Below are 23,946 nucleotides of genomic sequence, written 5' to 3'. Positions count from 1 at the left end.
AAGAACTAAACACAACACAGAAGTCCTCTCTCTTTCTCTCCTCCCCTCTCTCCTTTTCTTTTTGATTGTCACTAATAAAACAAGCAAAATAATGCTTGCTCTTTTTCCAGTATGCTTCTTCATTACATATTATATGATTTGATAGTACATTTCCACACAAGATGTTGACTGATAACATCTAAACCTGTACTCATTTTGCAGACAAATTCTTGAGCTACAGGTGAGAGAACCTGTCTCACATCCAGAATCAGAGAATGTGTACTGGAGATTTACCTAGAATAAATATTTACTTCTAGGTGAGTATGTATCAGTACCATTACATAAGGCAACTGAATGTTAACAGGTCCCTTTTCTGGAGAATAGGAAATTCATTTTACGTGCCTGGAATTTAAGCTTTTAAAATGTGAACAGATTTTCACAAAGCAGTATGTAAATCTTTGCAGAGAAGCTTGCAAATATGTATCCTTAGCTCTCTTGGTAATACATTTGGCACCAGTACTCGAACTACAGCAAGGACCCTTCTTGAGGGAAAGGGAAAGGGGGTGTACAGTGGGGTGGTGGTCAGGAAGCATTGCAGAGAGTACACAAAGAACTCCCAGGATCAACTAGTCTTTTTCAATTTATATCACACTGATCAGTACATTAATATATGCAAGTTTATAATGCACTAACTCTTGCTGTCATATCAAGACAGACAGGAAAGATCAGAATTTTAACCCAGTGATACCTCTTGTTACTATATATCCTTGGGCCACTGTAAATAAAGCAAGATCAGAGTATTTTATGTCATTACGAAGAGCTGTTAAAATAAGGTAAGCTATAAAAACGCCTTATAAATAGCAAAGTACTATAAAAGCTGAATTATTATTATTATGATAATGAACAGTGGACTTTTACCTGAAATAAAGGAAATGCAATATTTTCTTCGAGAAAATAGACACTGACTCCTAGCTAAGTTCTGCCTAAACCTGACTATATTCATTCAAGAAAGAGGGACCTAGGGCTTCTCTTCTGATTCTACCCTTTTCTTCTATGGCTTTTGGAGATTCAGAGAAGGAATTTCTTCCACAGCCTTTCTTCCAGACTCTGTGAAGATGGAGCTGTATCTAGCCTCAGGAAGAATATCTTCTTGTTTGGAAAGAAGCTTAGGGAAATGCGTAGGGTGGTTACACAGAGAGAAATGGAAGCTCCCTGACTTTATTATTGCTGAATTGTTGACCATTCCATGATCCCTTTGAGCTCGATGTTCCATTGACTAATAATCAGAAAAAAACCCGAAGGGTGGGTTTTATGATATCCATAAAAATCAGCTCCCTCCCTCCCACTGAAAATTGGGTTTGTCTTTCTTTTTCTTCCTTTCCTTTCCTTTCCTTTCCTTTCCTTTCCTTTCCTTTCCTTTCCTTTCCTTTCCTTTCCCTTTCTTTCTTTCTTTCTTTCTTTCTTTCTTTCTTTCTTTCTTCCCCTCTTTCTCTCTTTCCTCCCTTTCTTTTTTTTAAGCAAAGGCTTGCTATCATTTCAGTCTGGTTTTTTCCATGTGTGGGCTGCAAGTCATACTCTTGGGACTATGTGGAACAGAAATTGCCTGGGTCTATACAGAAGTGGAAGTTTCTTTTCCTTCCCACGAATCCCCCAGGAGTTGAAAAATGAGGCATATTAGTGGCCTGCTAGAGCTGGAAAATAACTACTATCACTATTTTTCAGTTCATTTGCTTCACAGCAGGGAGAACTGAAAAAAAACAGCCTCTTTGATTTCTATCAGCTACACTGCTGTAATTCCTCCAGCCAGAAACTCTCCCCCAGTCAAGACTTGCTGGGTGGTGCTAATCATTGCAGACTGGGAACTGCTGCTTATCTTCCTGTGTTTTCCCCCCTGACTCTTCTGAAAAATGGGCAGAATTACTCAAAATGACTATTCTCTTGTTCACAAAGGGCACTTGGACCCTCCTCTGTAGACCCTCAAGCACCCAAACCTGGGCTCACCATTTATAACTTTTTCAAAGCAGCTACAACATACTAAGCAGATATGAAAAGGTCATGTCCCAAGTGAGATCTGATTGGAACTTGGAAAAAGCTAGTGGCAATTCAGGACAGGGGCGGGAGGCAGAAAGAGTTCTCTAAAGGAAGTAAAATTGATAAGATTGGTGAGTGAGAATTTCAAAGGTAAGGAAAAGAAAATAATTTAACTCCCAGATTTCTGTATTGAAAAATTGGATGAGAAAGTACTTTTCCTAGAGAAAGAGCACCCTTTGAGAACTAGGCTGTAAGGTGCATGGCTATAATCTTTTACATATTAAACTTGAGGTGCTCCTGACACTTCCAAGAGATGATGATAAGCATGTAGACAGATCTATTACCTATCTACATACTAATCTATAGATTTATAACTCAAACAAGGCTGAGCAATCAGAGTATGAGACATCAGGATATGAAGGATAACTGAAGTTTTGGAAAGGTTAGAATGACCAGGGGAAAAAAAATGGATGCAGGGAAATGGAGATAGCACAATGGTTATGCAACAAGACTTTCATGCCTGAGGCTCCAAAGTCCAAGATTAAATACCCAGCACCACCATTAACCAGAGCTGAGCAGTGCTCTGGTATCGAGAGAAAGAGAGAGAGAGAGAGAGAGAGAAAGAGAGAGACATGAAAAAAGAAAACAAATAACAACAACAACAACAACAAAAATGGTACAAAAACAAAAAATAAAGTGATGAACATTTTACCTTTGGGGGTATTTTGTTGACTTACTTATTGGAAATTTCTGATATTTTGTTTCAATTAATAGTTGAAATAAAATAGCACCTGCAGAGAGGAAGTTTCCTGAGCAGTGGAGCAGGGCTGCAGGTGTCTCTCTGTCTCTCTCCCTCTCTGTCTCCCCTCCCCTCTAGATTTCTCTCTGTCTCTATCCAATATAAGAAAAAAATTAAGAAAAAATAATAAAATAAAATAGCGTGTTAAAATGAATTCAGTAAAAAAAATTTAAAAACATGTGGGTCAGGAGGTGGCACAGTGGATAAAGTGCTGGGCTCTCAAGCATGAGGTCCTGAGTTTGATCTTGACATTGCATACACCCGAGTGATGCTCTGGTTCTCCCTTCCTCTGTCTTTCTAATAAGTAAATATATATATATTTTTAAGAAAAACATAGGGGGTCAGGCGGTAGTGCAGTGGGTTAAGCACACATGGCGTGAAGCTCAAGGACCGCATTAGGATCCCGGTTCAAGCCCCTGGCTCCCCACCTGCAGGGGGGTTGCGTCACAGGCAGTGAAGCAGGTCTGCAGGTGTCTATCTTTCTCTCCCCCTCTCTGTCTCCCCCTCCTCTCTCAATTTCTCTCTGTCCTATCCAACAACAATAGCAATGACAACAACAATAATAATAATGATAAACAACAAAGGAAAAAAAAATAGCCTCCAAGAGCAGTGGATTCGTAGTGCAGGCAAAACCCTGGAGGCAAAAAAAAATATATAAAATGAATTAAAAAATAGGAAAACATAACATGTAAATGGTGGATTTAATTCCCCCCCCAAAGAGTCAGTTAAGGAAACTTTAAAGAGAAAAAAATTGGGGTACCTGTAGAGCAGAGGCTTTACACATTATCAGAAGCTTTAACTATTACAGTATCAGTGTATCTGAGATACCCTGCCACCCCCTAGATATTTTTAAAATATAGGAATTCCTCTAAGTTCATAATGGGGAATTCCAAATTAGAGAAAACAGGCAGAAAAGTTTTTTTTTCTCTTTAATTACCTTGAATTTTATGATCCAGTCCACTCTTAGTAGAGTCATAATCATCAATCAGTCTTCGATTCTTGGTTGAATCAATATCTTCCACGTTCAATTTATTATTATATGGGGACCTTCTTGTAGACTGTCTTTCTTTCTCATTTTTTTCCTTTTCTGTGATAGCCTTTAGCAGGTTCAAGTTATCCACAAAGGAATAATTACTTTCACCTGTCTTGTTCTCTGGAACGCCAACATATTTATTTCAGTTAGTTAGCCTATATTATTTAAACTCAACATAATATGAGTTATTTTTACCTGGAGCATATGTTTTTTTAATCTTGTCTGCTTCTGCTTCAGCAATCTGTGAAACAAGCAGGAGATAGCCTTTGTTAAGTTTTATTTATTCAGCCTTAACACTCTACTCTGGCCATTGATTTTGCCAGGGATCAAAGATAGGCTCTCTCACATGCAAGTCCTACTCATTTCCACTACACTATCTCCAAGTCCTAAACCTGGCTTTAAACCATTGCTTTACTACTTACCAAAAAATGATTGTTTAATGTTTAAATCTCCATGCTACTTAGTTTTCTTATTTGCAAAGATGCAGGAAAACTTTATCTCAAAGCATTATCATAAGGACTAAGTAAGATACAACAAAAGGCAAGTGTTTTACAAATAATAATTCTCTTTATAATATTGGCAAAAGATACATCTCTGGTACATTAAGTCAACTTAAAATAAAGCAAATTTGATATTGTCTTTACTGGGTTACTATAGAGCTAGCTTTATGTATTACACAGGTCTTTTTATTTGTAACTGTAATGACACAGAAATTACCAAAACTATATCTCCTATCTTAATTCCTGCCTATATTTCCTACCTTAATTCCTTTCTAAAGTCTATGAATTTAAAAATGTCTCACATGTTATGGCAGTATTACAATAAATAATAGTAACTTGAGTAAAATTAAATATTATAGTTTTACTTTTGACCTACCTGCTCATTCAAAGGTCTTTCTGCACTTAATTCTCTATTATGTAGAGGCTTGTCTAAAATAAACACACACACAAATATAAATTTATTTGTGTATTGGAAAGACATTATATCTTTTGTTAAATAAATTTTTAAAAAGAAAGCTAAATATCAGGAGACTGTTATTACAAACAATATTAGCAGAAATATTATTGAATGACTATGAAAAAATACACATTAACAAAGATGGTCACGATTATACAATGACAGTGATTATCAACACTGCCTTACTTATTGCTTCTGTGTTTTCTCAGCAGAATTACATTTTTCCTGACCAGAGATATAACATAATTCGAACACTTGACTTATCAACTAGACAGCATAATTTGGATCGGCATTACTGATACACTAAAAGCATTTTCATCATACACTGCTTATATTATGAATAAAATTGTAAGACAACTAGAAAACACCAAACACGACAACCAGGCTACTTTATGAGGTGGAAGAACCATCCCCTCAACCTCTTCTCAAAATAAGATCTTTCAAAACAACCCACGTTGCTCTATCATTTAGCAGAGAGTGGGGGCATTCTGTCTTTTGTCTATAAATCTAAGCTCATTTCTCTGGCAATGTGGACTTGATCAGAAAAGGAGTCAAGGTGATTTACAGCTCACGGATTACGCCAGACTTTACCTTCCTGTGACAAAATAAAAGGGAACTGGGAAGTAAAGTGTCCACCTACCTTGGCTGCCTCCAGGTCTGGGGAAAGCTTGAATCGGGCTGCTGTGAAGCACCAATACCAGAATCCAGCTACCGGTCCAGAGGAACCCCATTCTTCCACTCTTGGCTCAGAAACAGCCTGGCACCCGGCTCCTAGAACTGGAGCTTTTGTTATGAATGAGAGGAATGTGGGGGGTGGGAGGGCAAGAAAAAAAAGAAGAGCGAAGAGGGAGGTGCGGGCAGGGAGGGTGGCGGGGACCTGGCTGTCGTGGGAACTCTGAGCAGCCCGCGAATCCAGAGGGATTAGAAAGGCTCAGAGCGCAGGGGAGCCAGGTCCCCAGGTGGAGAGCGCTGTCCGTCCCTCGGGTGCTGAAGTTCCTGTGACGCGGAGCTCGTCGAGTGGGGTAGGGCGTAGCCTTACCCCGGCTCCCGGCTGGAGAGGAAGTGAGGAAGGAAGCGCATGCTCCCTGGGAACCAGAGGCGGGAAGGGATGTCATCAGCGACTCCTAAATTACTCCAGTCCCTCGGGAATGGCAGAAGGGGAGGAGCGACAGACTGGCTTTTCTGTGCCGCAGTCCTAGGGTCACCTGGATGCCGGGAGCTTGAGCATCATTGTGACTTCCCAAATAACCTTATCTCAATGACCAAATAAAAGCTTTTTCTGCCCTGGAACCAGCCAAGGAGAGCTATAGAATAGATAGATAACATTGTGTGTGTGTGTGTGTGTGTGTGTGTGTGTGTGTGTGTGTGTGTGTGTGTGTGTGTGTGTGTGTGTGTGTGTGTGTGCTTTTGATTATTTTCCCATTCAGTTGCACCAGAATCTCTTATTTCCATTTCACCTCTATCCAAGAAGTATTGATAGATATAGATAGAATACTTGTATCTTTAAAAGCTATGCCTTTTGTGATTTGGGTTGACAAGGCTAGTATTCCTTGCTGCTCTGTGCTTTGGCTTTGTGAAATCTCTTGAATTGGGACATTCTGAGAACATACTTTCAGATGACCCAATCTCTGCAGTGCACTATCTCCTTGATACTGAAACAGAACTGAAAAAAAACATTGCCTATGTAACCAAACCATTAGTCTTGGTTAGATAGACAGCCAGTTTCCCTTCCCCTACTAAGACACAGTAGTCACTGTCACTACCATAACTAAAAATAGAGAGAAAAGAGAGAGGAGAAATGTATTTTTGTAAATGCTTCCCCCGGGATCCAATTATGCCTACATATCTGCTTATTTCAGGGTTCTTTCAAGAGAAGGGATAGTCATGAAAAACATTTTTCATCATAACTAGGTCAGGGAGATGCTTCTATATTCTGAGAATATTCCCCCCAAAGCCTTAGATTATTGCACAAAAGGATCTATCAAAAGATTTCCTAAAAAGATGAATACAAGCAATACTAATGTGAGCAGAGTGCTGAGTAAGTTCTTTGGTCTCTGATTTTTTAATTTTATTTTAACAGAACTTGGATCCTTTCCTTTGGACTGTTGCATGCTGGGAACCAGTCTGAATAAGGACCAAAAGGAAGGATCAGCATAATCAGGCCTTTGATTTCTGCACCCTAGCTTTTCAAGGAGCAAGTTATACAAGTGCCTAAAAACAAATAAACAAACAAGCTCACAGACAAATCTCCTTTATTCTGCCCTTTTCTAAAAAAGTTTGGAAGAAACTCAGATACTTGCTTTAAGAATTGAATAAGTGTTTTAAATCTAGCAGCTACTTCAAAACAAGTAGTTGTTTCTTGGCACTAGTGACATAGCATTATTATCCCAGCACACTACATTGAAAAAATTAATTCACATTTTAAAATCCCAGTAGAGCAAAGTGTGGTTTTCTTTAAGTTTCTTCTTCTTTAACACAGAGAAGGAAATGTTTCTCACTCTGTTATTGTGGAGATCAAATGGGTACATACTTTGATCAGATCATTGTGGTTTCTTGGAATGTTTTTATATAGCCTTAAAAATAAGTTATGGGGGGTCGGGCAGCAGCGCAACAGGTAAGTGCACATGGTGCGAAGCGCAAGGACTGGCGTAAGGATCCTGGTTCAATCCCCCAGCTCCCCACCTGCAGGGAGCTTGCTTCACAAGTGGTAAAGCAGATCCGCAGGTGTTATCTTTCTCTCCCCCCTCTGTCTCCCCCTCCTCTCTCTATTTCTCTCTGCCCTGACATCAAAAACAACAACAATAATAAAAACCACAACAACATTAAAACAACAAGAGTAACAAAAGGGGGAAGAATAGCCTCCAGGAGCAGTGGATTCATAGTGCAGGCACTGAGCCCCAGCAATAACCCTGGAGGCAAAAAAAAAAAAAAGTTATAAAGGGGCACAGAAAGTAGCACAGCGGGTTAAGTGCACATGGCCCAAAGTGCAAGGACCCACATAAGAATCCTGGTTCGAGCCCTCAGCTCCCAACTTCCAGGGGGTCATTTTACAAGCGGTGAAGCAGTTCTTTCACTCCCCATCTCTGTTTTCCCCGCTCTCAATTTCTCTCTGTCCTACCCAATAACGATGACAGCAATAACAACAATAATAGTAACAACAACAATGATAACAAGGGCAACATTAGGGGAAAAATAGCCTCCAGGAGCAGTGAATTCATAGTGCAGGCACTGAGCCCCAGCAATAACCCTGGAGGCAAAAAAAAAGTAAAAAAAAAAAGTTATAAAATATATTAGCATTTAAAAAACATTGTCTGGTACTATTATTATTATTATTATTATTATTATTATTACATTAACTAGAGCACTGCTCATTTCTGGCATATGGTGGTATCTAGGGTTAAACTTAGACAAGAAAGTCTTTTTGTATAACCATCATATAAGGCCAGGTGGTGGCACAACTGATTCATACACGTTACAATATGCAAGGACCCGGGTTCAAATCCCCAGTCCTCACCAGCAGGAGGAAAGCTTCACGAGGGGTGAAGCAGGTCTGCAGGTGTCTCTCTCTCTCTCTCCCTCTCTCTCTCTCTCTCTCTCTCTCTCTCTCTCTCTATATATATATATATATATATATATATCCCCTTCCCTCTTGATTTCTGGCTGTCTCTATCCAGTAAGTAAAGATAATTTTTAAAAACTTGCATACCTTTATGCTGTCTCCCCTGTCACTCAATATTATATGAAATATTCACACATGGATCCTGACAGACTGACCTAGTCCCTCGACCTCAATCTATTCTTTGTTTTGTTCTAGACATATCTCTTCCCTAAATATATATGGCAGGTGAGAAAGGCTCAGGTTATAAAGAAGGTAAGAGATGTTTGATGAGCACAATGTGTTGCTTGTCCCAAACATAAGAGGCATTTGACCCTTATATGCCATTTGGACGCAAAGTAGCCTTTTAAATAAATGGACACTAAACCTAGGAATGTGTTATGTTTCTGATCAAGTAAGCAAGCTATGGAGCACTGAGTAAACAGTAGGATATACATTCACTTATATCCCCCAGTCTTGCAGATGGGTCTGTGAATGGATTAATCTTAAGTTTGATTCATGCATTTAATATATATTTATTGGACACTTGAAATATACCCAAAATTGAGGAAACTGATGGGTATGCAAAAACAAGTAAGTACTGATATTACTGGCATCATAGTCTGATAGAGAATGTGACTGTAACAATGATAACTGCAACTATTTACAGAGTAGGTTTCATGCACTACACATCAATCTCACTTGTTCATGTATAAGTGAATAAAGGGCTGGCGAAATAGCTCACTTGGATAATATGCTGCTTTGGCATACATGAAACCCATGTTCGAACCTTGCCTTCACCACACAGAAGGACATTTCGGTGCCATATGTCAGAGCTCTTTCACTGCTCTCTCTCTCTCTGTCTCTGTCTCTCTCCCTATTAAAAAAGATATAAGTGAACAGAAAAGCATAATGGGTCCTCTGTTATAGGTTCAGAGTTCAGAGGGGATATAGATAACAGAATGAATGGTCTGTAAAGGTTTTAAACTGATATCCTTTTTCATAATAATAACAGATTAAAATATTTGACTACTGCATATAATCAAACTATAGGCGTTGAATAATTTAAGTTATTAGAGTTCTAAGACAAGTGTCAATGATATAGTTAACTAGCTGACATACAGCATATGGTGAGTTTGTTACTATTGCTGGTGTGCACCCATTGATGGCTTTGTGCTTACTTGCTGGTGGAGATTGCTTTTGAGCTGAGTCTTAAAAACAGAAATTTAAAGCATGACTTTTTTATTTGTTGTAAAGTGTTATATAATTATTTAATATATATTTAACAATATAATTTTTCATTTACTATTATTATTGAGCACTTTGCTATAGAAATATTTAATATCAATTATTATCGAATACTTCACTATAGGAAATTTCGAACAAACACAAAAGTAGAGACAAATACAGAAAAGATATTTCATGAATCTATTACCCAACTTCAATAATAATTAACTCATAATATTTATTTACTTATTCTTGTTATTTTTATAATCAGTTTCTTGAGAAAGTGCTGATTCACAAACGTTGGTTACATGTACACTTCATGAGAACTACTGTCATCACACCCCAAGACAGGTGTAAGTACAACTCACCAAACCATCTTCCTTCTTTGCCACAGTCCATTGGTTCCCCAGCCTCCCTTAATGATCATTTTTATTTATATCCCCAATTACTCTGCACACAAATTTTTTTTTCACAAAAACACCAGATTTCATACCAGTGCTCCCACAATTATGTCCTTACCTAAAAGATAAGGATTATTTTCTCCCAACATTTCTATAATATCTCTGTCATATCTCATAATAATAATATTGCCTCAGCACCATCAAATATGTAGAGTTATAATTCCCCTGCACTTGCCTTATAAATATTATCCCAGCTGGTTTTATTGGCTAGGATTCAAATGTGTTGCATTTTGTTGGTGTGTGAGGCTTAAGAATAAAACTATAAAGTTAAAAGTTGCAAAGTTATTGTGACATTCTCAGATGACTTAGTTGTTTCTTCAGAAGACTATATATTTCCAATATATTGGTAACATGTATTCCATTGTTCTGACTTTTATAGATGCTTCATTTCTCCTTATGTCAAGAATAATAAATTTGTGTTAAAGGAAAAATGTCCCCCAAATCATTTGATAAACACTGCTAGTTTTTGGTGCATGTTTTTTCTAGGGAAATACTGTAGATGTGCGTTTGTACAGACCTATCTTCCCTGTCATTGTAGGGTTATATACTCCACTATCTCACTGGACTGTGAACACCTCAAGGGAAGGTGTCTTGTCTTATGTCTTTCAGTTTTTTAATCTCTTCTTCCAGCCTCTGGAAATGAATCTGATTAAATATCAGTACATGGATGAAATGCTTACCTTTCATCTTCATGTGTATGGTATCTGTCTCACAGAAAAATCTTTTACATATATATTTATTTTCCCTTTTGTTGCCCTTGTTGTTTTTCATTGTTGTAGTAATTACTATTGTTGTTGTTGATGCCGTCATTGTTAGATAAGACAGAGAGAAATGGAGAGAGGAGGGGAAGACAGAGGGGAGAGAGAAATATAGACACCTGCAGACCTGCTTCACCGCCTGTGAAGCGACTCCCCTGCAAGTGGGGAGCCTTGGGCTCGAACATGGATCCTTACTTCAGTCCTTGTGCTTTGCACCACGTGCGCTCAACCTGCTGTGCTACCGCCCGACTCCCAGTAGAAAAATCTTAATTGTCCTCCTGTGCTAGGTGCAGGTTCCTTGAATGGTTGCTTACCATCTACTGGTGTGATACGACATTTAGCATTGCCTTTACAAAGGAGTAGTCTTATAGGAAAGGTGTTCATGAAAGTCCTAAGAATAGAGTCAGACCTGGCAAAGACCCTCATAGATAGAGAATTATAGGCATTAGAGGAGAGGCCGGGTAATGGCACACCTGGTTGAGCATACATGTCACAATGTATAAGGACCCAGGTTGGAGCTCCAGTCCCCACCTGCAGGGAGAAAGCTTTTCAAATGGTGAAGCAGTGTTGCAGGTGTCTGTCTCTCTTCCTCTCTATCACCCCCTTCCGTCTCAATTTCTGGCTGTCTCTATCACCTATAAATAAATATAATTTTTTTAAATATTTATTTATTCCCTTTTGTTGCCCTTGTTTTATTGTCGTTGTTGGATAGGACAGAGAGAAATGGAAAGAGGAGAGGAAGACAGAGAGGGGGAGAGAAAGATAGACACCAGCAGACCTGCTTCACTGCCTATGAAGCAACTCCCCTGCAGGTGGGGAGCTGGGGGCTTGAACTGGGATCCTTAAGCTGGTCCTTGCACTTTGCACCACCTTCGCTTAACCTGCTGTGCTACCGCCTGGCTCCCAAATATAGATAATTTAAAAAATATATTTGTTTAAAAAAAAAGAGAGCTAGGAATGGATTAGACTGATATGAAATGTCAGCACTATATGACTGCTGATGACTAAAAGAAGTCAATGTAGAATCTAGAATTTCACCACCAGAGGAACATTGAGAATAATCACGAACATAAATGAGCAAACAGAAATACTAAAACAGACATGAAAAGCATGAAAGGAATAAAGAAAGTCAGAGTGAAAATCAAAAGGATCAAATGGCATGATGCTCATAGGTTCCCTGCAAAGTGTGAAATGCCAGCACTGAATCAGAGCATGCAAAGGAGAAGTTAGCAGAATAGCAGCCTTCTGGTCATTGTTTCTTACAACATATTCACAAAGCCAGGTGTTTATTACGTGATACAACCACGCTGGTACCATGGTTGAAACAAACTGGGTCAATCACCTGCCCAATGGGTCCTGGGTTCCAGTTTCCCAGAAGGAATCAGGGTGACAGCGTAAGGCAAACAAAAATAGCAAATGCTCACAGCATCATCAGTTATAATAATTAAGACCCAGGGAGATAACTCAGTGAGGGAGGACAGGACTTGCATTCACAAAGTCCCAGTTTTGATGCCCCAGCACCATCTATGCCAGAGCTAAGCTGTTGTTGAGCCAGATCTTGTTGAGCGCAGGCCGAGAGGTGAGAGAGAGGGGGTCCGGAGTGAAGAGGAAACACAAATCTTTATTTGCGCTGGCACCTCAGAGTTGGGTGCTAGAGAAGCAGGTTGGGCCACGTGGAGGTAGCAAAAATGGCCTCCTTATGCAGTAACCTTTCCTGCGTCTGAACACCAGAGTGAAGCGCTGGCAAGTGAGTGAGGTGCGGAAGAAGAAAGGCTTTTATAGGAGCAGCTTTCGTGAGAATGGGAAGGGGGAGGAGTAACCATAGCACTCCAGGATAGGATAATAACTCTCGTGAGAATGGGAGGGGGGAGGAGTGACCAAAGCACTCCAGATATCACGGGGATATAGACAATGTCCTGAGGGCATAACATGGCGGAACAGGCACTCCCAGAATGTCCCAACTCTCACGGGAACTAGCAGTAGCCTGAGGGGACAACATGGCAGATATGAATGCATCTGCACAATTTCCCAGCACTAAGCCATGTTCTGGCCTATTCCTTTGAACAAAGAAAAATCTCTGATTTTTAAAATATTTATTATTTATTTACTGGATGGAGACAGATAAATCAAGAAGGAAGGGGAAGATAGAGTGGGAGTAAGCAAGAGAAACACCTGCATTACTGCTTCACCACGCATGGAGCTTTCCCCCTGCGGTTGGGGGCTGGGGGCCCGAACTGAGGTCCTTACTCAATGTAACATGTGCATTCAACCAGGTGGACCACCACCTGGCCACCTCTGGACCCTCTTCTTAAGTGTGTAGCACATGTTCATACACATATGGTGCCCCGAGCCCCCACCACAGTCTTTGCCAGGAAGTTGATAGACTAAGGACACTGTGTTGAATGAAATAAGTAAATTACAAAAAGGGCAAAGTCTGTGAAATTTTACTTATATCAAGTACCTAAAATGGTCAAATTTATAGAATCAGAAAAAGATCTTGATCATCAGAGGCAGGTGAGGAGGATGGGAAGTTAGTGTTTACTGGAGACAGAGTTTCAGCTTTTCAAGATGAAAAGTTCTGGAGATGAATGCTGGGGGTGGTTACACATTGTGAAATTTTTTTTCTTACCAGAGCACTGCTCAGCTCTGGCTTATGGTGGTGTAGGGGTTAAACCTGGGACTTTGGAGCCTCAGGCATGAGAGTCTGTTTGAAGAACCATTATGCTATCTAAACCCACCCTGTGAATGTTATTAACACTGAACTGTATGCTTAAAAATGGGTAAGATGGTATATTCATGTTATGTGTGTAAGTAACCGTAAGTAAAAAATAATAACCTTTGTGTAGTGAACTTAAAGTTATTCAGACTTGGGGGTAGGGTGGTGTCACACCTGGCTGAGCACATATGTTACCATGCTCAAAGACCCAGGTTTGAGCCCCCTTGTCCTCCTCTATGCCTCCCCCCTTGCAAGGGAAAAGATTCACAGGTGGTGAAGCAGGGCTGCAAATGTCTCTCTGTCTCTCTATTTCTCTCCCTCTCGATTTCTCTTTGTCTCTATCCAATAATAAAGAAGATAAAGTAAAAGTTATTTAAGCTTATCATAAGCAATAATTACTGCTCCACAAAACTTATTTTCTCTTAAAAAATATATATATATGTTTTTTTTTTTTTTTGTCTCCAGGGTTATCACTGGTGCTCAGTGCCTGTACTATGAATCCATGCTCCTGGAGGCCATTTTTCTTATTTTGTTGCCCTTGTTGTTGTTATTGCTGTTGTTGTTGGATAGGACAGAGAGAAATGAAGTGAGGAGGGGAAAACAGAGATGGGGAGAGAAAGACAGACAGCTGCAGGCCTGCTTCACCGCCTGTGAGGTGACCCCTCTCCCCCACCCCCACAGGAGTTGGGGAGCCGGGGGCTTAAACTGGGATCCTTATGCTGGTCCTTGTGCTTCATGCCATGTGTGCTTAACGTGCTGTGCTACTGCCCTCCTCCCTTACTTTCTTCTTTACAGTTTATGACATAGCACATTATTTTAAATACAACCTGTATGGGGCCATGCAGTGCCACACTTGGTTGAGTGCACATATTTACCATGCATAAGGACCCAGGTTCAAGCCCTTTGTCCACACTTGCAGAGGGGAAGCTTCACAAGAGGTGAAGCAGGGCTGCTAGTGCATCTCTTGCTCTCTCTCTCTCATCTCCCGCTCCCCTTTTACTTTCTCTCTCTCTCATCTCCCTCTCCCCTTTTACTTTCTCTCTCTCTCTCTCTCTCTTATCTCCCTCTCCCCTTTTACTTTCTCTCTCTCTCTCCCCTTTTACCTTCTCTCTGTCCTATCAAACACAAGAAAAATAAAATAAAATATGGCAAAAAATTTAAGTGAAAGTATAAGAAAGTTTACAGGGCTTTTTTAATCAAAGGGTGAAAAGATGACCATCTTGTACTGTTAGCCCCAGCTGTTCATCAAGGTGCCTCACAGAACTCTCAGGAGTCCATGAATGTCACAAACTGTAAAGATCCCAGGGGATGGTACAGTGGCACACCTGTTTGAGGGCACATGTTACAGTGCTTTGCAAGTGGTAAAGCAATGTTGAAGATGTCTCTCTCCCTGTCTCCCCTACCCTCTCTATTTCTAACGGTCCCTATCCAATAAATAAATAAGGATAATAAAAAATATGGAAAGAGCCTACACATAGATTTAATAATTAACAGTGTATCACATTGTTTTTTAAAACATGTCAAGATAAATAGCTATCATCATTTTATTTCAAATCTAAATACTTCAATAAGTGACTCTGAAGTGTAAAGAAATTTTCTTAAGCACCATTAAAGGTTAAGATCCTTCTTGGGGAACAGGAGGTGGTACACCAGTTAAGTGCACATATAACCAAGCATAAGGACCCAGGTTCAAGCCCCTGCTCCCTACCTGCAGGAGGGACACTTCACAAGCAGTGAAGCAGGTCTGAACGTGTCTATCTTTCTCTTCCTCTCCTCTTCCTCACCCTCCTCTGTCAATTTCTCTTTGCTACTAAAAATTAGAAGAAGAAGAAAAAAAACAGTTGAAACCCTTCTGTAGTATTTGAAACACAAAGTTATATTGACCACCACAAGTCAATGATATGTTGGTCTATCTAGGTAGAACAGATTTCTGACCTTATACCGGGTTTAGAAGGTAAAGGACACTTAGAGATCAGGTTTTTGGATTTGGGGTTTCAGAGCTGTGCTGACCAGTTGTCCATTAATCATGTTATTTGTTAACTGATGATCTCCTCCAAACCCTTTATATCAGAATTGTAACAGAGGGACACATGGGCTAATGTGTGTAGCTAAGTAGCATGGCTCTAAATAAAAGAAATGGGACAGCAGTTCGAACATGTACCAACAAGTATCAGACAAAAGTGAAATCAGGGGGTTTCAAATAACAAGTACTAGGCAGTATGAAATCAGGGGTCTCCAACACGTAGGCGTCTCCAAGTGAAGGCGTCCTGTGAGCCGCTGCAGATATGAGTCTTGAGTGCAGGGGAGAAGCCCCAGCTAGAGCTGTATATTTGTAAAATGACTGCATATGGATGACATTAAAGCCTTGAAATGGAGGAAAGCACTATCTCAGTGAGTGCAGATTGCAAAGAGGGAGTAGGCAGCTGACTGGGCATTTAATATCTCAATGGGGAGAGTGCAGGACTTCCATGCCAGAAGTCCTGGGTCCAATCCCTGGTATAAGTAAAATAAATCTTAGGGCAGAAAGAAAGAAAGAGTGAATGAAATAATGAAAAAGTGAATGAAACAAAGAAGGCGGGATCTTAATCTCAGCAATGGAGCCCTCACATACTTAAAAGTAAGATAAGGAAGAACTAGAAAAAGGAAATTAAAAAGAAGTAGCCAAATAATAGGAAGAAAACCAAGCAACTGAGGTGTCCTGGAAACCCAGTAAAGAAAATATAAAGAAAGGGAGTATTGAGGCAGAGGAGACAATGTAATAGTTGTGTAAAATAGTTGCTTTCATGTCTGAGGCTCTTACATCCCAGGTTCAATCCCTGGCACCACCATAAGCTGGAAGTGAGCAGTGTGCTCTGGTGAAAGAAAGAAACAACTAGCATGTTTCTCTAAGGAAAGGAGAGAGGGATAGATAGATAGACAGACAGATAAAGAGAAAGGTGATGGTGGCAAAGTATTAAAATCAAAGGGACTCCCTACATTCGGAGCTGGAAATAATTGGGGGTCAAGAGAGGTTTTCTCATCATTTTATTGGAGATTAATGGCTTCCAGTAGAGTTGTTGACACATAGTTAACAATTTCTCATCTCCCCATGATAGGTGTCTGCAAACACTCTCAGCCCCAACTTAGTTATTTGTATATTGGTGGGATCAATGGACTAGAAAGCAAATAATTATTGCTCTAGGACAGAGAGGGAGGAATAGCTGGAAGCAAGTTTTTGCACTGATAGGAGGTGGGGGGACAGAGAGCACAAGCAAAATGGTGAAGAGCAGGATGGCTTTATTTACAGGAACAGGAGGAAGACTGGAGGTTTGAATAAATGCAGGAGCTGATAGAGGGATGTGGAGGTGGCTTGCAGAGCTCTGCTAATGGCTTACATCTTCTTGTGGAATAGGAGGCCAGACCATTAGCTAAAGAGTTGAAATAATATTGCTGTAGCCAATTTAGTACTTGCCTTTCCAAGCACATTTGTATGCCTTTCTGTTGGGGGATACCTCTAGGGATAGAAATACTTGGCTACAGTAGTCCGGGAGGTGGCACAGTGGATAAAGCATTGGATTCTCAACCATGACATCCTGAGTTCAATCCCTGGCAGCACATATACCAGAGTGATATCTGATTCTTTTTCTCCTCCTGTCTTTCTCATGAATAAATAAATTCTTTAAAAAAATAAAGAAAGAAAGAAATACTTGGCTACAAATGATGCCAGTGGAACCAAACAGTTTTTAGAACTGAAAATAATAAGGAAGTAGTAACAATAACCTGTAACTGCCTATCTTATAAACAAGTATGATTGCCATTTTAATATTTTATTTCAATGTATTAATTGTTCAATTTGACTCATGCTGTAAAGTAAAACTCAGTTTTATGTAGTGTTTGATTTCAACCATAAACTTAATCTTAAAGAAGAAAATGCTAGAGCGGAAAATTGTATGCTGACAGGCTGTTAGTGAAAATAAATGTCATTTCTCTGTTTTTGAGAACATCTGGGATCTGAATATTTTAATGAAAAAATTAACATTGGAGGCTTTTTTTTTTTTTTAAAAAGAGCTATTTGTTGAAACAACACTCAAAGAAAACTTCTGAATTACTATACAACTGTAATGACCTAGTAGCATTTGCCAAGGCAATCGTACCTCTTTCCACTCATGTGACATTGGATGTCCTTTTATAGGATTGGGTTGGCATGAAAACTACTCTTGAAATAACAGAAGGGACTTCTTTCCTCTTGGGTATTCTACCCAACACTTGGGAAATATTGCCACCAGGTGGATAGTAGGAATATAGTTTGATTCCTTGATTTTTTTTTTTTTCTTTTTACCTCCAGGGTTATTGCTGGGGCTTGATACCTGCACTATGAATCCACTGCTCCTGGAGGCTATTTCCACCCTTTTGTTGCCCTTGTTGTTTATTGTTGTAGTTACTGTGATTGTTGTTGGATAGGACAGAGCAATCCAGAGAAGGGGAAGACAGAGAGGGGGAGAGAAAGATAGACACTTGAAGACCTGCTTCACTGCTTGTGAAATGACCCCTCTGCAAGTGGAGAGATGGGGGCTTGAACTGGGAGCCGGGGGCTTGAACTGGAACCCTTACTCCAGTCCTTGCGTTTTGCGCCATGTGCGCTTAACCTGTTGTGCTACTGCCCATCCCTAGATTCAAACATAGTCTCTTAACTTTAATTCTGTCAAGACAGAACAGGCTTGATGAAGGTATGGGTGAGTGGGAAATTAAAATGGAAATCTTCAAAGGACTGAATTGTACATTCAGTACGATGATTCCTCATTCCCAACTTTTGAATCCATCCCAATGAAATAATCATTAGTGTGCAAAGATTAAAGCCATGCTTATTATTTCTTTTTTTCAGTAAAAACAAGAAAAAATAATAACAAGAAAAGCCAGTATGTTTTGTCCAATGACTGGGAAATAATTGAGTAAAACTGACTTGTGCTCAACTCTTATTTGAATAGTAAAGTCATATTAAAATATTTGTAGTGAGGAGGAGTGATGTTTCTGAGAAATGCAGATCACAAAGTAGCATAGCAGATCCAGGGTGCACATCAGTGAGAGCAGTGGTCCTGAGGTAGTACAGAATGTGGAGCTCCAGACTTGCATGACTGAGGCTCTGAAGTCACTCCCCAGTATTGTGGATGACAGGGACTCTCTGATTCTGTCTCTTGTGTTAAGAAATTCTAGTAATAGCAACAATAATGGACAAATATTCAATCTAATCTAATCTATTTCTAATCTGCTGGGCAGATTAGAGATACCTAGTCCTTTCTTTTTTTTTTTAAATATTTATATACTTATTCCCTTTTGTTGCCCTTATTGTTTTATTGTTGTAGTTATTGTTGTTGTTGTTGTTGATGTTGTTGTTGGATAGGACAGAGAGAAATGGAGAGAGGAGGGGAAGACAGAGAGGGGGAGAGAAAGATAGACACCTGCGGACCTGCTTCACCACCTGTGAAGCGACTCCCCTGCAGGTGGGGAGCCAGAGGCTTGAACCAGATCCTTACACTGGTCCTTGCGCTTTGTGCCACATGCGCTTAACCTGCTGCGCTACTGTCCAGCTCCCCTCTCTCTCTCTCTCTCTCTGTTTCTTTCTCTCTTTCTTCCCCTTTTCTCTCTTTTATTTTATTTTGCCAAGGTTATCACTGGTGCCCAGTTCCTACACAATTCCACTGTTCCTGGTGGTCATTTTTCTTAATATCTCTGTCTCTCTTCTTTACCAGATCACTGCTCAGCTCTGGTTTGTGGCAGTGCTGGGGTTGAACCTGAGACCTTTGGTGCCTCAGGCATCAGTCTTTTTGCATAACCACCATGCGATCTCCCCAACCTTTTTTTTTTTCTCCCTCTGGTTGTTGAGGCCTGGTTCTGGCACTATGAATCAACCACTTCTGATGGATTTTTTTTTCCATTTCATGTGCTAGGACAGAGAGAAATTGAGAGGGGGAGATAGAGGGAGAAAGAAAGACACTTGTGAAGTGTCCCCCCACCCCCTCCAAGTGGGGAGTGGTGAGGATCGAACTTGGGTCTTTGCACCATACTTTGTGCTCTTAACCTGATGTACCTGGCTCCCACCCAACCCTCTTTCTTTCTTTTGAATCATCAGAGAGAAATCAAGGAGAGAGAGATACCCACAAGACTGCCCCACTGCTGGTGAAGCTTCTGCCTACAGGTGAGGACCAGGAGCTTGAACCCAGGCACTCACGCATGGTGATGTCTGCCCTGTACTGGATGGACGGCAGCCCAGCTCCCCTTTGCTTTCATCACTATTGACAGTGGCCAGCACAAAGTCATCATCAAATGGTTACTGGATGAGTAACAGTGCTCATCATCTCTACACGTTTCCTTAGACTTCCTCTTACATTAGAGTGAGGAGAATTTTAAAATGATGTTACTTTAATCAATGGAGACTAGAGTAAAATGATGCCTCTATTATTAACACAACAGTTGTTATAAAACTTTGATTTCCAATAGAAATTTTGGCAAATCAGGTTCATTTGTGTTTCATGTTTTCTAGACCTAGATATTACCCTTTCTACTTATCTTCTTGGTTGGTTCTGTGCTTTTGTTTAAATCATTTTGAAATTTGATTTTGTTGGCTCCTGTATCAGTTTTTATGTGCTTTATTCAAGTACAGACTTGATGGCGAATATTTTAAAGATCATTAGTTTTTTCAGTGTCAAAACCTTAAAGTGTAGTGACCTTGTGATTATAATTGGAGTAGTATTTCTGTTCCTGGTACTACAAATTTTCAGTATGAAGCATTAAGTTATATTCTTCCAGGTTCTGTTCTAAGGCTGTGAAAGTCACCATCAGTGCCAATATCAAAGGCCATGTGGGGCCCTGATCATTTTAAGTATCTCAGCTCATCTCTGGCTTATCATACTTAGGAGGCAAAACCCACTTGTACAAAAGCTCATCATTTTTTTTTTAAATTTAGACATGGTATTTGCAATCTAGTTTGAAATGTTGTCTAGTACAAGTGTGTACAAATTATTGTATCTTTTAAAATAGTGAAATATAGTCCAACAATCTCTTGAAATCTCATTTAAAAGTTAATTCTGAGGCTGGGGAGGTAGCATAATGGTTATGCAAAGAGCCTTCTATTTTGGAGGCTTGAAAGTCCCAGGTTGAGGGTCTGGCAGTAGTTCAGCGGGTTAAGCACACATGGCGCAAAGTGCAAGGACCGGAGTAAGGATTCTGGTTTGTGCCTGTGGCTCCCCACCTGCAGGGGAGTCACTTCATAGGCAGTGAAGCAGGTCTGCAGGTGTCTGTCTTTCTCCCTCTCTGTCTTCCCCTCCTCTCTCCATTTCTCTCTGTCCTATCCAACAACAATGATATCAATAACAACAATAATAATAACTACAACAGCAATAAAAAGGGAAAATAAATAAATATTTAAAAAATTAAAACAAAAGAAAGTTCCGGGTTTAGTAGAGCATATGTATTCTAGTCTGCAAGGACCCAGGTTCAAGTTCCTAGTTCTCACCTGCAGAAAGGAAGCTTCACAAGCGTTAAAACAGTGCTCTGGGTGTGTCTCTCTTCCCTTCCCCTCATTTTCTCTCAATCTCTATCTAGAATAAGTAAATACAAATATTTTAGGGTGGGGGAGGTAACATACTGATTATGCAAAGAGACACTCATACCCAAGGCTCCAAAGTCCCATATCCAATCTCCTCCACCACCATGAACTAGAGCTGAGCAGTGCTTTGGAAAAATAATGATAATATTTAAAAATTTTAATTCTACACTAATAAAAAAATGACATAGATTACATAGTACTAATCATGACAAAGGCTTCCTAATTTCTATTTTTAAAATTCTTATTATTTGTTTATTTTTCCACCAGTACCTGCATGATGAACCTACTATTACTGATAGCCCTTTTTTTCTTTTATTAGATAGGATAGAGAGAAATTGAGAGGCGAGGGGAAGATAGAAAGGGAGAGAGAAGGAGAGACACCTGCAGAGTTGCTTCACCACTCCTGAAGCTTCCTCTCTGCAGTGGGGGTTTGAACCCGTGTCCTTGCACTACACCAGGTACACTACTGCCCAACCCCTTGCTTCCTAGTTTCTTAAACATTCTCATCACCTTAGGGAAAGGCAGACTTTTCATTTAAAAATTTAAGTTTATTGATTTTTTGTGGTGCTGGGGTCTTGCACATGCGTGGTTTCATTGCTCTGGAGTCATTTTTTCATTCAGAGAGTGAAACAGAGAGATACAAACAGAGAGAGAGAGATATACCATGGCACTGGAGCTTTCCTCTGTGCATCGCACCTCCCATATGGCATTGGGACTTGAACCCAGGCCAGGCACATGTCAAGGCTAAGCCATGCCCTGTGATCTAACTCTCCAGCCCTAAAAAGTTTTAATTAATTTATTATTTTTAATTGATTACTGGATAGAGGCAGAGAGAAATTGAGAGGGGAGGGGGAGGTAGAGAGAAAGAGAGACAGAGAGACACCTGCAGACTTGCTTTACCACATGTGAAGCTTTTCCTCTGCAGGTGGGGACCTGGGGCTTGAATCTGGGTCCTTGCACACTATAATGTGTGTACTTATCCAGGGTGTGCCTCCACCTGGCCCCAGTCCTAAAAGTTTAAATCATCATGTTTTCTTAACATGAAAAATACAAATGGGGGTTGTGTAGTGGTGCATCCAGTTGACAGCACATATTACAACATTCAAAGATCCAGGTTCGATCTCCCAGCCCCCACCTGCAGGGGGAAAGCTGCATGAGCACTGAAACAAGGCTACAGGCGTCTGTCTTTCCCTCTCCCTCTCTGTCTTCCCCACCCCTCCTGATTTTTCTCTCTATTGAATAAATGAATAAACAAATAAAATATTTAAGAAAAAAAGAGGAAGACAAAAATATATCAATCTATTGTGGAATAACTGGAAACAAAGGTGCAAAAAGACTGCAATTAGATCTGTTCATAATTCCAGCAACTAGACGTGTGAACTGCTCATATACTTTCCAGCTTCCAGCATCGCCAACAGAGCCAGACTCCTCTCACCCCTTTCTTACTATGTGCACTTAAGCCGGTGTGCTTCCTCCCCGCCCTTTCTTTACTGTTTCTGGCCACAGAGAGGATTTTGTTCAAATAAGAGGAACATCGCAAGAAAGTACTGATTCTTGTCTCTTCTCACTTCTCTTAGGTGTATGACGTTTGATGCCTTAGCACCGCATGCCCCACCCCCAGCACCAGAGTACACGTACTTGGTGGCCTTATACTAGTGTCATGGTTGATTTCTCTCTCTGCAACCGGAAAAACATAGTATTCTCTAAGTCTAGGATAGCATTCACTCATTACTCACCCTGTAGACGGCACAGTTGACCAGGTGGGCAGGTATCAAGGATCGAGCCCCTAACCACCACATAGAAGCCTTCTGAACAAAGGAAGTGTCCCCATCTGCAGGGGGAAAGCTTTGCATGTGGCGAAGCAGTGTTGCAGGTGTCCCTCTGTCTGTCTCCCTCTCTATCACCCCTTTCCCTCTGGATTTCTGGCTGTCTCTATCCAATGAATAAATAAAGATAATTTTTTTTAAAAAAAGGAAGCTTCACAAGTGGTGGGGCATTGTTGTGGTGTCTCTTCTCTCTTCATCTGTGGGTATAATTCCACACCTTTCCCACCACCAGAGTTCTGTTTTCCCATTCTCTTTACTGGACACTGCATGAGTTCTCTCAAGATCACAGATATGGGTTGATATTATTTCTAGAACAATCTATAATTATATCTATTTGCTCATTTTTTTTCTTATGGTCCTGCCTTCTCTTCCTTTCTAAGTGACACCTACTATTTCTAAGTGTCTTCCTTTCCTTTCCTTTCCTTTCCTTTCCTTTCCTTTCCTTTCCTTTCCTTTCCTTTCCTTTCCTTCCCTTCCCTTCCCTTCCCTTCCCTTCCCTTCCCTTCCCTTTCCTCTTTTTCCTTTCCCCTTCCCACTCCTCTCCTCTCCACACAAATAAATCCACCTGGAGTGGCGAAATCCTGCTGGCAAGAAATCTCAGTGATGCCCTAACTGGGAAAAAAAAAAAAGTAATTATCTGAATAACCAGCAAAACGGGTTTGTTTCTACAATGACATAAAGTAGTTTGTTTATTACTCAGCAGGCCATATGTAGCTTTAGTGACTTATTTTAACTGTTGTTCAATCCGTCTCCCTTCTTTCAATTTCCTTTTTCTCTCTTTCTTTCTTTCTTTCTTTCTTTCTCTTTCTCTCTTTATTTCTTTTTGGTCTATCTTGGATTTAAAAAAATATTTATTTTTGATTAAAGACACAGAGAAATCCAGAGGTTGGGGGGAATAGAGAGGAGAAGAGGGAGCCAGATGGTGGTGCACTTGACTGAGCGCACATATTTCAGTGCATGAGAACTCAGGTTTGAGCTCCCA

The 23,946-nt window shown here is 40.2% G+C and overlaps 1 protein-coding gene across 1 annotated transcript in view; it reads right to left on the bottom strand.

Moving 5' to 3' along the window:
- SCG3 (secretogranin III) overlaps positions 1 to 5,856 on the bottom strand; it is a 36,767-nt gene extending 30,911 nt beyond the window's left edge. The window contains exons 1-4 of the mRNA XM_007531882.3: positions 5,440 to 5,856; positions 4,719 to 4,771; positions 4,038 to 4,083; positions 3,747 to 3,962 (exon numbers count right to left, since the gene is read on the bottom strand). Coding sequence (XP_007531944.1) covers positions 3,747 to 3,962; positions 4,038 to 4,083; positions 4,719 to 4,771; positions 5,440 to 5,530 — 406 coding nt within the window. The 5' untranslated portion in view covers positions 5,531 to 5,856. The remainder of the gene's footprint in view (positions 1 to 3,746; positions 3,963 to 4,037; positions 4,084 to 4,718; positions 4,772 to 5,439) is intronic.
- Between the last annotated feature and the right edge of the window lie 18,090 nt (positions 5,857 to 23,946).

Source organism: Erinaceus europaeus, chromosome 16 (assembly GCF_950295315.1).
Source record: "Erinaceus europaeus chromosome 16, mEriEur2.1, whole genome shotgun sequence".
Classification (NCBI taxonomy): domain Eukaryota; kingdom Metazoa; phylum Chordata; class Mammalia; order Eulipotyphla; family Erinaceidae; genus Erinaceus; species Erinaceus europaeus.
Note: the sequence above shows the minus strand (reverse complement) of the source record. Positions and strands in the feature narration are given on the sequence as shown.